This window comes from Hyperoodon ampullatus (genome assembly GCF_949752795.1).
Source record: "Hyperoodon ampullatus genome assembly, chromosome: 1".
Classification (NCBI taxonomy): domain Eukaryota; kingdom Metazoa; phylum Chordata; class Mammalia; order Artiodactyla; family Ziphiidae; genus Hyperoodon; species Hyperoodon ampullatus.
The window spans coordinates 200,406,941-200,422,155 of record NC_136914.1 but is presented as its reverse complement, the minus strand read 5'-3'; the positions used below and the strand labels follow the sequence as shown (position 1 = coordinate 200,422,155).

The window sequence follows — 15,215 nt, the reverse complement described above, 5'->3', positions numbered from 1 at the left end:
CCGGCCTTCTGAAAAGGAGGGGCTCGTTCTGCGTGACCCGGTAGTGCTTCTCCAGTCGGTGGCGGAGAAAGGAGACCAGGGAGTGCAGGAGTGTGGAGGTGGCAGTTGTGCACTGTTCATAGTATGCAGCGATTACTCTTTCAGCCCTTGAAGGCAGTGATGGGGAGCCCGTGTCTCCGGCTCTTGATTCCTGGGGCGGCGCCTAGAACACAGGTACCGCACAGCAGCGGACTGAGTCGCGGAAGCTGGCATGGGGTGAAAGGGCCAGGACAGAGCTAATAATTCTCACATGTCACGTTTCCGTAGCTCCTTGGAGTTCACGACGCATTTACTTATGTCTAGGGCCCCTGAGTTCGGATCTGGACTTACCACTTAGTAGCTGTGGGCTATTAGCCAAGTTGGGTAACCTTTCTGTGCCTCAATTTATTCATCTGCAAAATGGGGATAATAGCACCTACTTCATAAGGGTTGTTGTATTAAATAATTTAATATACATAGAGGCTTGGCACATAGTAAAAGCTCAGTGATTTTTACCCATATATTTGATTTTTGCTCAAAGCTCCCGGATAGGTTAGGGACTATAACCCCATTCTACAGAGAAAAGTAAATTGAGGCTTAACTTGTCTAAAGTTACTTAGTTAATTAGAAGCAGAATAGGGAAAACATGGGTGTTTGGACTCTTAGAGATAGAGGCAGGAGAGGGCGTCTATTCGCTGAACTAATAATTATTGCGTGATTAATGTGTGTTAGGAACTGGGAAGCAAAAGATAAAATACCAAAAGTTTCCTGCCTTAGAAGAAGTCTCAGTTCATTCATTTGTAACTGATTTGTCAAATCTTTATTTAGGTCTTGTTATGTAAGGGAACTGTGTTTGAAACGAAGTGTGCAAGAGAGAAAGAGCCAGACTGACTAGACATTGCTGTCCCACAGCTCATAGCTTAGTGGGAGATGGAGACAAACCTCTGTGTACTGAATGGTACATTACAGTGTGTGATGGAGAGGTATAGTGTGCTGGGAGAGTGACCTATTGCAGATGTAGGGGAGTCTGGGAATACTTCCTAGAGGAGGTGACATCTAAGCTGAGGTCTGCAGTAGATATTATCAGTCAGGGGACCAGTAGTGCCCCGGTCAGAGAAAAATCATATTTAAAGACCCATAGGAGAAAGAAAATAATCCATATTTAGGTGTAGAGTTAAGTCTGGGGGAAATATGCAGAGACCAGAAGGTTCAGGTGGTGTGGGGATGGATTGGAGGCAGTTGGGGGTGGATGTAGTCCAGATAAGAGATGGTAATTTACCAGGGAAGTAGCAGTGGAAATGGGGCCATTCAGGGTACTCCACACCAGATAGAGATTGAGTGTGAGTAGCAGTGGAGTGAAGCCTTTCCCTCTTTCTCCAGTTGTAATTTGTCTGTCTTGATCCTTAGTGTGGTTGCAGCTGTGGGATCAGGCGCCCCTTGAGGCCAGGGCAATACAGCACCATCTCTGAAGTAGCCTTGCAACCTGGAAGGGGTACAGTGTCCCATCCTTCAAAGGCTGCTGAGCGGGTGGTGGGCCGATGGCTCCTGGTCTGCAGTGGAACAGTGGCTGGAGCAGTTATTCTTGGTGGAGTAACTAGGTGAGTAGTTTGTTCATAGTGCGTCAGCTATTTGAGTCATCATTAAAGTGCAGGATGACGGAGGGGGAAGGGACCTTAGAAATCATTTCATCTAGCTCCCTCATTTTACGTATGAAGAAACTGAGGCCTACAGAGGGAACAGGTCTGATGGCTTGCCCAGCCCTAGAACAGTTTAGGGTTTTACTAGTAGAAGCCCTTCATAAAGACTGGTTCAGGTCTTACCTGTTAGCTGTGCATTGTTTGTGTATATTGCCCCCTACAATCAGAGTTCAAATTTGTCACAAAAATTTTTGTACAGTTTGTTTGAATTAAGTACAGATAAGTTCCATACCTCTCAGTTGGTTCCTATGCATGCCTCTTAGGTCTCTTTAAATCTATAAAGAGATTTTATAGATTTGGATTCTACTCCCTCCACCTCTCCCACCCCCTTTGCAGTTTTTTTGTTGTTGAAGAAACCCAAGTCATTTGTCCTTTTGGAGTTTCTCACAGTCTAGATTTTGCTGATTGCATACTTATGTTGTTTAACATGTCCATTGTCCCCTGTATTTCCTGTAAACCACTTGTTGCTTGATCCGATTCAGGTTGGGGGGCAGGGGGCAAAATACTTCACAGGTGATTAGAACATTCATAAATATCTGGTGTCTGTTAGAGATGTCAACAGCCATTGATGATCATTGCCTAAATACATTATTTCACTAGAGTTGCAAAATTGTAATAGGTATTTTATTAGCTTAACTATAAAGAGAAACTTTCTCTCATCAGCAATTTGGTTATCCTAAGGTACAGTGTGTTAGGAAAGGCAAGATAAACACTTGATTCCTTTCCTTTTATTTACCAATTTTCAAAATAAGAAATTGGTTCCCAAGCACTCTCCAAAGGTGACCAATAAAGTGAGGTTTTAAGTATTAGGAGCTCCTCGTTTTAAATATATTTGATATGTTTCAATCCATTGTACTGAGATTTGCCCAAATTGTCCCATCTTCATCAGTGGGAACCTCCTCATACTGGCTCCAGAGTCTTTTTGACAGGACCCTAGTAACCTTTGATTCCTTGCTTTCTGGATAAGATGTTCCAGGTTTGTCTTGTACATTTCCCGCCTCAGACCAGAAATCAGCTTTTTTACTTTTGGAAACCTGACCCCTTTTGGTGAAAGTACTTTATAGTGTTAATAAAGTTTGTGTTCCTCAAATTCTCTCCACATTCCCTGTGCCCTTATTTCAAAATACCTATGTGTTATATAGGCTGTTATGGGAAACTGCAACAAATTTGAGTTGTATTGTCTTTAAATTCACTCAATAACCTAAACCGATTTATATCTGTAGCAGTCTCTTCTCCCTGTGTAAATGATATTGGTTGGGGCTTCCCTGGTGGTGCAGTGGTTAAGAATCTGCCTGCCAATGCAGGGGGCACGGGTTCGAGCCCTGGTCCAGGAAGATCCCACATGCCGCGGAGCAACTAAGCCCGTGCGCCACAACTACTGAGCCTGCACTCTAGAGCCCACAAGCCACGACTACTGAGCCCGCATGCCACACGACTAAGCTCACGCACCTAGAGCCTGCGCTCTGCAACCAAGAGTAGCCCCCGCTCGCCGCAACTAGAGAAAGCCTGCGCGCAGCAACGAAGACCCAACGCAGCCAAAAAATTAATTAATTAATTAAAAAAATAATATGGGTTATGCATTTAGGACACATTTCTTTCGTCTAAGGGTTGGTTTTATCTGTCAAGGAATGCTAGTGAAAGAAGTAAGGAGAGTTTAATGAAATAGTACAAGGAGTAAAGAAATTTGTACCTGATAGCAGCTGCTTCTGACAAAATTCTAAGCAGTAAGAAGACAGCAAGTTGTCAAAAGAGGAAACGATGAAACGATGTGTTTACCTTTATAGGGGTCAAGTTCAGATCCACTTGCTGCTGTAAACCATTTATGAATAATCCAGTGTGGTGCACACACATATACACACTCAAGTTTAATACACTCAAATTTCTTTCCTATCTTAAGGTTGACAGAGTCTGGCCTCTCAATGGTAGATTGGCATTTAATAAAGGAGATGAAGCCACCTACAAGCCAAGAAGAATGGGAAGCAGAATTCCAAAAATATCAGCAGTTTCCAGAATTTAAAATGTAAGTATTATAGAAAATCGGGTAAACTTCCCAGTAGGCCCACACAATCTTTTGCTTATTTAAACATTTCAGAATGTTTAGGTTCCATTATTTTTCGATATTTGGTTCAGTTATGTTTAGTGAGCTCCCTACTCTAAACCTCCAATTCCAAAGTGATTCTGAGGTGGCTGATGAGGAAGAGGGCAGACCAGTCAAGCTTTAAAACCGAGAATGTTCCTGCATTCTATCAGGAAATAAAAATTAGATGAACTTTTTTCTCTTTCTTATTTTTGACGTCCCTTTTCACCCAGCTTGAATCATGATATGACGTTGGCAGAATTCAAGTTCATCTGGTACATGGAGTACTCGCACCGAATGTGGGGTCGCCTTGTAGGCCTCGCATACATCCTGCCTGCTGCCTACTTTTGGAGAAAGGGCTGGCTCACCCGTGGCCTGAAAGGACGTGTTCTTGCCCTCTGTGGTTTAGTTTGCTTCCAGGTGAGATTTACTCAAGTTTGGGAAACCAGAGATGTTCTCAGGAGCCTCCAAGTTGGCATGTTTTTAATGAAGTAATCTTTGAAACAGTGTAACAAAGTGGGTAAGAGCATGGATTTTAGTGTCATAGGCCTGGTTTCAAGGCCCAGCTCTGTCACTTAGTAGGGCATGTTGTCTAACCTCTGTAGGCTGTGCTTTCCTTACCTGTAAATGGGGATAATAATAGAACCTACCACTTAGGTTCTGTGAATATTAAGTGAGATCATGCATGTCAAGTGCTTAGAGTAGTGCCTGGAATCAGGAAGCACTCAGTAAATATGTTTTTATGTCACAAGAATTGGAGTTTCTTTTCCATCATGGCTTTCTTCCTGGGTTCTTGTATCCTCCCTTTTTCTAACTTGCCTGCTCTATGGGGAAGTGGGATCCCTATGCTAGAATGGCTATAGAAGCAAATAGGGAAATTCCAGAAGAGAGAAACATTCTGTGGGATGAAGAATCTTAGAATACAGATGTAGCTGAGAGCTGAAAGTATAAATGGTGATTAAAATTATATAAGTTGAACTTCTCTCTTTTCTTAAGGAAAAGGGCTTTGAATGACTCCCACAGTTAAGGGGTTAGGGAAGCCTGAGAGCCAAGGAAAGGAGTGTTAGAGAAGACACATGTGAGTATTTGGGTCAAGGTATACAGGCCCTAAGGGAGAGTCTCAGAGCATCAAAGAAATACCAAAATTTGATCAGGAGGAAGCTAATTGGTTGATTTAACTCAAAGTGGTAAGAATACGAACCAATGAAAAGGAATTAAGGAGGGAGATGTAAGAGACAAAATAAAGGTGATAGAAAAAGATAATAAAGAGTTAGACATTAATAAAAATCTAATAGAAACTAGGAAGGATTGGTGAAACAAAGTGAAAGTTTGTTTCAGAATTAAAAAGAAAAATAAAACCTACTTAAGATAGACTTCCAGGGAGGCAAAAATTTGAAGATGGCAAGATAGGATTATGGGAGGAGGAAAGTGAGGGCTGGCAAATCACACTGTATACTCCCTCATCTTCCCGTGTCCTGGGCAGATGAAATCATGATAATTAGAACATGTAGGGTAGTCTTGAAGGGGGAAAGAAATACCCGAAAAGACTTCCTGAGGAGTATATATTTAGAAAAGGTGGGATTCTCCCACCTCTTTAAACATGATTATTGGCTGGGGAGAGTCAGGGTGAAAGGGTACCTTATCTGATATGACTAGAGCTGACAGTTGTTTGGTTACTTGAAAAAGTCAGTTAAAACAGGGAATCATAGAATAATAATACATACCTTAAACTTTTCAACTTAAACATGTACTTTCATTACCATTTTTTAAAAGAGGAATAGAAATTTAGACACTTGCAAACCAATTTGCCTGAAAAGCCTTATAGATTTTTATGATGTCCCCCCAAACCTTTATAATTGTCTTTTTCCACCTAACATGACAGTAATTGTTTTTAAGCAGTTACCTTTGTGAGGTTTCCCCAAAGCATCTAGTTTTTGTAAAATCAAAATGTCTTTTTACTTTCATATTTCACTGGTTTACATAATGTTAAATTATGCCAAGTATTTGTAAGCTTTTGCTCAAATACACTTTTGTGTACTTTTCTATATTTGGCTTCTACTTCAATAAAATGTTATTCTAAACAGTGGTGAAGTATTTTTGGTGCTGTATGTGGAAATTGGGTAGGTCTTGATTCCTGGGATACTGGGGATATGGGAGGGTATGGAAAGGAGGAGTCAGGTAGGAGTACTCACTTTCTCAGAGAGTAAAGTTGAATAAACAGCTTCAACCTTGTTTTGTTTGCCTCTTCTCTTTTTGGTTGCAGGGCCTGTTGGGATGGTATATGGTGAAAAGTGGCTTAGCAGAGAAACCAGATTCCCATGACATCCCTCGGGTCAGTCAGTACCGCCTTGCCGCCCACCTGGGATCGGCCCTTGTGCTTTACTGCGTCAGCTTGTGGACCTCGCTCTCACTGCTGCTACCTCAGCACAAGGTGAAGTCAGTCTGTATTGTCTACCACATCTGTACAGATGCTGCCAGGGTCAGAGAAATGGAAATTCTGGTACTAATGGGAAGTTATTTGTCAAAATGCATGCATTCCCTTAGTAACACCTATCAGTTTTACCAGAAGCTAGATATAACCAAAGTTTAGAGAAACATTGAACTTTGGGACTCTGGATAGCTTTGGGACGGCAAAGTAAAAACTGCAGTTATTCTTTTGGGCTGGAGCAGCTTATTCAAAGGAGAATTAGTATAGGTGCCAAATATTTTGTCAGCTTTGCCTATCAAGAAAGATGAAAAGATGAATTTTAGAAAAAGAAAAGAGTACCGACAACAAGAGATACCCCAACCACTTTATTTCTGACTCCCAGAGGGATGATGGATGGAGAGGTGAGGAAGACCAGAACGAGAGCTATTTGTAGACCTTTAGTGGTGTACAAGAGTGACGTTGAGTTGTTTGTTCTTTATATGGGGACCCTACCATTCAGCAAATCTAACAAAATAGTAAACCGTAGTGATCTTACTTAAAAGTATTTTCTCTGTATGCTGATTAAAGGAAAACACTAGGTTTTGTTTTGTTTTTTTAGGTATTTTTTAAATGAGTATTATTTTAGGTATTAAAGTCATGGTTGGCCTGGATAACCTGTTCATGGAGTGAAGTTTAGGATGATAGTAGGACTTTTAAGTAGAATCATCCAGTAGGTACTTGGAGCCAGTGGTCCGAATCCCAATAAGGACAGGAGATGTTGACTTGGCAGTCATCCCACAGGGAAGCCAGGTGGGGCTGAAACATTGGTATAGTAGATAATCCACACCTGAGTAGTTCCTGTTCTTCTTACTTTCAAAGCCAGACATCTAAAATGAATTGACTACATCTGTAGCTGTACATCCTGACAACCCATTCTTGTTTTCCAATTCTTGTCATCTGGCTTCCCCACCCACCCCTATATATACCCAGCCACACATTCACCTCCACACTTACACACATGCCCACACTCTCCTAAATACTCTCCACCGAATGGTACTCTTAAAGATTACCAATGACTTTTTAATTATTAATTATTTTTCTCTTTTTGTTTATTTATATTCTGCACTAATTACAGAAAGGATTTGAGATGCTAGTCAACCACATAGAACTGTGCTGTCCAGCACAGTAGCTACTAGCCACATGTGGCTATTTAAATTCTAATTAAAATTAAATAAAATTAACTTTATATAAACAAACTTGTTATCGACTTAAACTTTAAATAAAATTAACTTTAAAAAAAATTTTCAGTTGCTCTAGCCTCATTTTAAATCCTCATTAGCCATATATTAGACAGCACAGATAATAGAACATTTCCATCATCACAGAAAATTCCAATGGACAGTGCTGATATACTGTCCTGCAAAATCTTAGTAATGATGCCTAACTCTTCACATACTAGATTGTAAATCATTTGAGGGCAGCACTCTGACTTTCCTTTGTATCTTTATGGTTATCTGTGTATAAAGTTCTTACTAAATATTTGTTGATTCACTGATTATTATCACAAGTCGGCTACAGTAGAAATAAAAACAAATTTTGGCTTTACCCAAAACACTAAATGCAAGAATCTCTACTCTAGGCATTTTGTGCAGTTTTGATTCTGATTATATTTGCTAAACATGAATTATTACACACAGCATGAAAATCCAGTTCTGTACCTTAAGTCACATCACTTTAACCATGGTGAAGTATTTTCCCGTGAACAATGCAGATCATTCAGTTACTGAACAGATATATATTGAATACCTATATGCCAACTACTGGGCTAGGATTACTATAATAAGCAAGTCAGATGGCAGTTCCTGCCTTCACAAAACTTACAAGATAGTAGGGAAGACAAATAGTAAATGTATAAATTTAATAAAATTTAGATAGAATAAAATAGAATATCTACTGGGAGTACTTAACCTAGTCTAGGGGTCAGAGGAGATCTGACCTCAGATTGTCTCTGGGGTTTGGCTTTGGAGATCTTTGCTGCCTTTCATAGTTCCTGCATTCAGTTTATCTGTGTGATTTTCTTTTCTTATTTAGTTGCCTGAAACGCGTCAACTCCTGAGGTTGAGACGATTTGCTCATGGAACTGCAGGCCTGGTGTTCCTTACAGCTCTCTCAGGTAGGACTCTTCTTATCAAAGTTGGCCTAGCTTCATTCCACATCAGGTGGGATTTCTTGCCTAATGCTTTCCTCCTGTATCTTTATATTTCCTCTTCATACGTGCCTCTATCATATAGCACCATCTTCATCCTCTTGTTTTCTATTCCTTCCTCCCTTCCCCAAATCCTGCTTTCCAGTTAGTTGAACAAAAATATTGAGTATCTATCTGGATCCAGACTGTCTAGGTTTAAATCCTGGCTTTACCACTTGTGAACTACATGACCTTGGACAAGCTATGTAACCTCTCTGGGCTTCATGACCTCATCTATAAAATGGGGAAGATGATAATAGTTTGAGTAATATATGTGAAGTGCTTAGCACCTCACATGTAGCAAAGGCTATGTAAGTGTTAGCTGTTGTTATTATATAAACATTATTGTTATTATTATTATTCTTTTTGGCTGCGTTGTGTCTCTTGCTGCGCGTGGGCTTTCTCTAGTTGCGGCTAGCAGGGGCTACTCTTCGTGGCAATGCGCGGGCTTCTTATTGCAGTGGCTTCTCTTGTTGCAGAGCATAGGCTCAAGGTATGCGGGCTTCAGTAGTTGCAGCACGTGGGCCCTAGAGTGCGCGGACTTCAGTAGTTGCGGTGCCCAGGCTGTAGGGCGCGTGGGCTTCAGTAGTTGTGGCTCATGGGCTTAGTTGCTCCGCAGCATGTGGGATCTTCCCGGAGCAGGGATCGAACCCATGCCCCCTGCATTGGCAGGCGGATTCTTAACCACTGCGCCACCAGGGAAGTCCCGACATTATTGTTATTATTACACTACACCAAGATGGGTCCGACAAAAGCCTGTCCTCAAAGATGGCCTTAGATGGGGAGTTTACTGGGGCAAAGAGACTAACACAGATCTTTATCATTCTTTAAATCACACCTCTACCTCTCTTACTCTGGAACTGCCCTACACAATTATCAGTAGCCTCGTGTGACTATTTAAACTTAAGTTACTTAAAAGTAAATAAAATTCAAAGTTTAGTTTCTCATTCACATTAGCCACATTTCAAGTGCTCAGTAGCCACGTGGGTGGCTAGCAGCCATTGTATTGGATGGATGACAGATATAGAACATTTCCATCATCTTAAAAAGTTTGATTGGACAGCACAGCTCTAAATAAAACCATCAAACCAGTGATCCACCCAAGCCTCCTCCCCTTTTTTGGTGGAAGAACATGAAGTTTGACTTTATAAATGCCATTTATAAAAATAAGGAATGTGATTTAATATACCTGAATCTTTGATCATAAGTAATGGATCAGTCATCCATTAAGTTCATGGATACCTTCTTTGTGTGTTTACCCAGGATTTAGTTTATAAGATTTTTTTGAGCACTTGAGGAAGACAGATAATAAACAGCAAAACATAACATGTCAGATAATGTTTGGTGCTTCGAAGAAAAATAAAGCAAGATAAGGGGATAGAGGTGTGGTGGGGGAGGGCTATCTTATGCAGTATAGGATAACTGGGGAGATCTCTTTGATAAGGTGACATTTGAGTGGAGACTTGAGGAAGTGAAGGAGTAAATTAACTAGTTCCAGAATAGATGAGTAGTTCTCAGTTGGGGAGGTAAGCAGGACATCACAATCACTAAGGGAACTTTTCTAAACTAATATGCCTCCTCTAGAGCTTCTAGTCCACCCCTCTAGGGGAGGCATGCCAGAATCTTGGGGTGGGAATAGGTAAGGATGCAGCGTTTTTGGGGTTTTTTTTTTAAGTTTCCATGGTGATTGTGATATATATTCCCTGTTTGAGAACCTGTGCTACTGATCTTTCTATTCTCTGACTATTCCTTTTGTCTAACTCTGGGATAATAAACATTTTCTATGTCAGAACTAGTATTTGGGGCTTCCCTGGTGGCGCAGTGGTTGGGAGTCCGCCTGCCGATGCAGGGGGCATGGGTTCGTGCCCTGGTCCGGGAGGATCCCACATGCCGCGGAGCGGCTGGGCCCGTGAGCCATGGCTGCTGAGCCTGCGCGTCCGGAGCCTGTGCTCTGCAGTGGGAGAGGCCACAGCGGTGAGAGGCCCACGTACCGCAAAAAACAAACAAACAAAAAAAAAAGAACTAGTATTTGATCTTTGATCTCTTCTTTCATTTTAATAAATACTTTTTACCTTGGAATACAGGGGCTTTTGTGGCAGGGCTGGATGCTGGGCTTGTTTACAACTCCTTCCCCAAGATGGGAGAATCTTGGATCCCAGAGGATCTCTTTACCTTCTCCCCTCTCCTGAGGAATGTTTTCGAGAATCCCACCACGGTGCAGTTTGATCACCGGATTCTGGTAAGTCTGGCTGGTGGTGACTGGCTACTAAGCACAGGGAGCCTCTTCCCGGCTCTGCGGCGTCTGAGCACTGATGGCAACACTGAGACGGTAGAGTGGGAATTAGATTTCCTTTCCTTTTTAGAAGAAATTTAGTACCAGTTTTCTGATGGGACGTTTTTGTCTTAATTACCCATACCCCTCTAGCCAAATTCTGACTTTCAGGATACTGCCACCTTCTGAAAGTTCAAATATGCCTTTTATCATCTGGCAAATGATAACTCCCCTCAATCCTGCACATGCATAGGAGAGTCATTTTAGCAAAAATGAGGCTGAGTAGAGAAGAGAGTACAAAGACAGTGGTTGCTGAACACACAGCTGTCAGGGCTGAACCAAGACCCCAAGGAGCTAAGAGCATCATAAATACTCATTTTATTTAAGCCAATATTTATTAAGGGCCTGCTGTAAGATCAGCTTGGTGGCCTGGGCACGATAAATTGGAGCAAGGAGAGATGAGCAGCAAGGAGACCCGGGAGAGGCAGTAGTGCTATTGTAGTAATGCCGTGAGAGTGATGGGCTTCAGGGCTTAATGGTGGGACTGGGACTTGAGAAGCTTGGTGAATCTGAGAGAGGTTGTAGGGAACAGAAGACTGGCTGCAGGAATAAAGGGAAAGAAGGATCACAGGAGATCCCAGAGTTTCTTCTGTGGCATGTTTAAAACACACCAGCAGAAAATGGGACTATTGGAATGAGTGTTGAGCTAGAGACAGAGGATGTCATCAGACTGAGGTACGTTGAGTGTGAGATGATAGTAGTGCACCCAGAGAGAGGCCCAGGGGCCTCATACCCAGTTGGGATGCTGGGGCTTGGGCAAGTTACCTTGTGTGGGCTCAGTCCCCACTGCCGCACAGCATTTTGGAATAAGTCAGGTCTGGTTGAAATTGTCATCGTGGACAGCTCTGAAAAGGAAAAGAAATGAAACTGGAATAGAAAGTGATAGAAAAACATTCTGCTTGACGTCATGGAAGGGGGATGGAAACCCTCCTGCCAGCTGCAGACCCTCTTTCTGAAGAGGTGGAAATGAAAAGGAGACTTCAGATCATTTTCAGCCCTAGCTGGCAGCACCACCACCTCCTCTAGTCACAGCCCAGGGAAACAATAACCTTCATGTGCTGGTGTTAGCCCTGTTTTAAAAATACAGGATTGGAGTAGAGATAAAATTAGGGATAAGGATGAAAAGAATAATTTAAAAACTGAGGGCCACACCTGGGGGACACCCACATTGGAAGGTGGATAAGATTGCTGAGAGTAAGTGTGTATAAAGTGATACGTGCAGAAACTTTAGGTGGAGCCATGCCTGGTTGGCATTGAAGTGGCAAACAGAAGAGGAGTGTGGAAGAAGCGGAGGAGGAGTAATCAAGTGGTTCTCTGCCTGGGAGGGGAAAGTGCTTAGTGGTTATTCAGTGGATCTGGTGGAGTTACCTGTAAGGTGAGCAGAAACCAGGAGGGTGGGACATTTCTTCCTGGCACTTGATGAGACTCTTTCCTCCCTGCAGGGAATCACTTCAGTTGCTGCCATTACAGCACTCTACTTCCTCTCCCGGAGAATTCCCCTTCCTCGAAGGACCAAGATAGCAGCAGTGACTCTGCTAGCTTTGGCGTACACACAGGTATAAACCACTTCTTTTTGTTCTGAAGGTGTCCCCAAAACAAAATTTAAAAAGAAAGGTAACAGACTAGGAGAAAATATTTTCAATATTTATAGTAGACTAAAAGGTTAACAACCAGAAACTAAGTAAAGGATATTAATACACAATTCTCACAAGAGGAATGAAGAATGGCCAATAAATATGAAAAGCTGTTTAGCCTCACCTATGATCAGAGAGGAACAAATTAAAGCAATGTGTGCCATTTTGTACCTGTCAGATTGGAAACAAATGAAAAAAAAAAGGTAAGCAGATGTTGGCATGGGTATAGGAAAATGGATACCTTTGTATATTCTTAGCGAGAGCATGAGTTGGTATAGCTCTTTTTAGTGGGCGTTTGGCAATATCTTTTGAAGTGTTAAGTGTTTAGTCCTTTCATCAAGCATATTGACTTATTAATGCCTGCCCTGTCCAAGGAAATTCATTGTGGAATTACTGTGATAGTGAAAAATTGGAAACAGCCTAAATAAACATCTATGGTATATCCATACTGTGGAATACTGTACTGTAGTTTAAAATAATAAGATCTCAAGACATACATTAAGTGAAAAAAAGCAAGTGACAGAAAAAAATATTTTTTTAAAAGCACCAAGCTGTTTTTCTATAAACATGTATACAAAAGTATAGGTGTGTAGAAACTGATAACAGTGGCTACCTTTGGGGAGGAGAACTGGGCTAGATGAAGGATAATTAAAAGGAATTTTAGGTTTATCTAATTTGTTTGAATTTCCTTTGTTTTAAGTCTATTTGTGAAATTTAACAATATATTTTGTAACATTCTGATGGGAGAATGTGGAGGATTTGTGTATCTGGTTATCCATGCCAGTCATTTCAGCTCTGAATATGTGGTTCCTACTTGGCTTACTGCTTTCTTTCCTTTGTAACAGGTGGGCTTGGGGATTAGTACTCTGCTGATGTACGTCCCAACTCCTTTGGCTGCCACTCACCAGTCGGGCTCCCTGGCTGTGCTCAGTGTTGCCCTTTGGCTCATGAATGAACTCCGAAGAGTCCCAAAATAATTCTCAAGGATCAGCTTCCTAGGACTGAAACTGTGCTTTTGAGAGATTATCAGAGAACACAAGAACTTGAGCTTTTCTGAGAGGATGACCTTGGCATTCCAAACAGTTTCCAAATTGGTCAAGTTATGTAAATTGTTTGCCTGTTTTTGGGACGGTCACTGAATCAAGAAAGTCATTAAGTATGGTTATGCTAAAGGTTCCTTTTTAAATCCATTACTTTTTGCGTTGAAAATCGGATTTAATGTAGAGAAAGAATTGTCTGTCACTTGCTTCTTAACAGGCTCTGTCTCAGGATTCTTAAATGTTGACAAGCTGTTGGTTCTACATGCATAATCTCTGTCTCCTTGACCTCCTGAGTCCTGGATTCTGCCTATGTAGAAATTCTTTATGGACTCAACTTCACTTCCATCACATAAAGATTCAAAGGGATAGATTGGCATACCCTAAAGTAGCCAGATAGCCTTCAGCAAGAAATAGCTCCTGTCTTCTAGTGTTCTGATTTTCAAAACTGGGGAAAGCACTAACCTAGTTCCTCCTGAGATAGGGCTGTTACATTACTAGGTGAGATGAATGGAATACAGTATAAATCAGTTCCTGAAAGGGTTTCTCAACAGCCTCATGGATAAGAAAAATATGGCCTTGATGGTGTAGTACATGGACATCTATTCAGGTATTTAAACAAATTGTTGATTAATGAATGTGTGATTTTGGCCTCTACTGACATTTCACAGGGCTCTTATTCAACTTTATTTTTTAAATCAGCAATTTGAATGAAGGCATCAGAAAGATTTGAGAGTGGAGCAACCCAACATTGCTGATGTAATAGAAGACAATTACAACTCAAAACAGTTCCAGAGTGGCTCCATCAAGATGAAATTAAACAGCTCATAAATGTAGCATCTTCATTTAAATTATAAATAGCTTGTATAAATTTGGGGTAGAGAAAACTGGCTTATCATTTTATATAAAAAAGACTTAGGGGAGGGACTTCAGTTGGACACAGGCTCGACATGAACCAGCCATGTGATGACACTGACAAAAATTAGTGGTGTTTCAGATTTTATCAATAGAAGTGTCACAGCCATGGTCAGAAGACCTCAATGCAAATGCTGCATTTCACTCTGGGTACCACATTTTTTAAGGAGGATATATATCCAGACAAAGGGACCAGGATGGTGAGGAGTCCAGAACGTGTTTCACACAGGGAATACTTGAAGGAACTAGGGGTATTCAGCTGGAGGAGAACATTCAGAGAGAAAACAAGAATCCTGCCCTTGAGAAGTTGAAGCCCCTTCATGCAGAAGAAGGAATGAGCTTCCTTTGTGCTGCAGAGCTGGGAGCCATGGGTGAAAGTTGCAGAAAGTTAGTTTTTAGTTTTGTAGAAGGCAAGAGTCAATTGGACCAAATCAAATGCCCACTAGGGTCAGGCTGGTGCTGACTGGCAAACTGGAGAGCAGGTGCCTGAATAAGGGACTATACTACTGCTGAGTGCTGGCGTCTTGCTGCTCCGCAGGTCCAGAGTTGTCAGATCTGATTTTTCAAAGAAACTAAACATCCAGATTTTTATGTGAATGCTCTCAAGTCTTTTAGAACATTATGCAGGCTAAACAGATCTGGGAGCCATAAATGACCTAAGATTTGCCCCTGTACAATCGCTGGACTAATGATCTCAGTTCCCTTTCAACTCCAGTATTCTCTGGGTTTCAGTGTGACCAACAGTGTATCATTCTCAAATGGTTCTTAGCAAAATACAATTAGACGGTTTGATTCTTAAAAAGTCCTGCCCCCTGGAGCTGGTTCCCAACTTCTCTCATGTTAGAATCTTTCA

At 41.5% G+C, this 15,215-nt stretch overlaps 1 protein-coding gene across 4 annotated transcripts; it reads left to right on the top strand.

Annotated features, from left to right (window-relative positions):
• Nucleotides 1–123: 123 nt before the first annotated feature.
• COX15 (cytochrome c oxidase assembly homolog COX15) lies at nucleotides 124–14,157 on the top strand (the record flags this gene model as incomplete). 4 transcript variants are annotated; one of them, XM_079718300.1, is made up of 9 exons in its annotated part: nucleotides 124–213; nucleotides 1,426–1,616; nucleotides 3,613–3,735; nucleotides 4,026–4,212; nucleotides 6,056–6,223; nucleotides 8,291–8,372; nucleotides 10,529–10,683; nucleotides 12,219–12,332; nucleotides 14,119–14,157. In XM_079718300.1, 9 exons carry the CDS (start codon nucleotides 124–126, stop codon nucleotides 14,155–14,157), a joined length of 1,149 nt encoding a protein of 382 aa, XP_079574426.1. The 4 variants fall into 4 exon arrangements, with proteins under 4 accessions (XP_079574426.1, XP_079574425.1, XP_079574423.1 ...); XM_079718299.1 differs by lacking the exon at nucleotides 14,119–14,157 and adding an exon at nucleotides 13,256–13,387 and having other exon boundaries at nucleotides 8,291–8,345; XM_079718297.1 differs by lacking the exon at nucleotides 14,119–14,157 and adding an exon at nucleotides 13,256–13,387.
• Nucleotides 14,158–15,215: the final 1,058 nt, after the last annotated feature.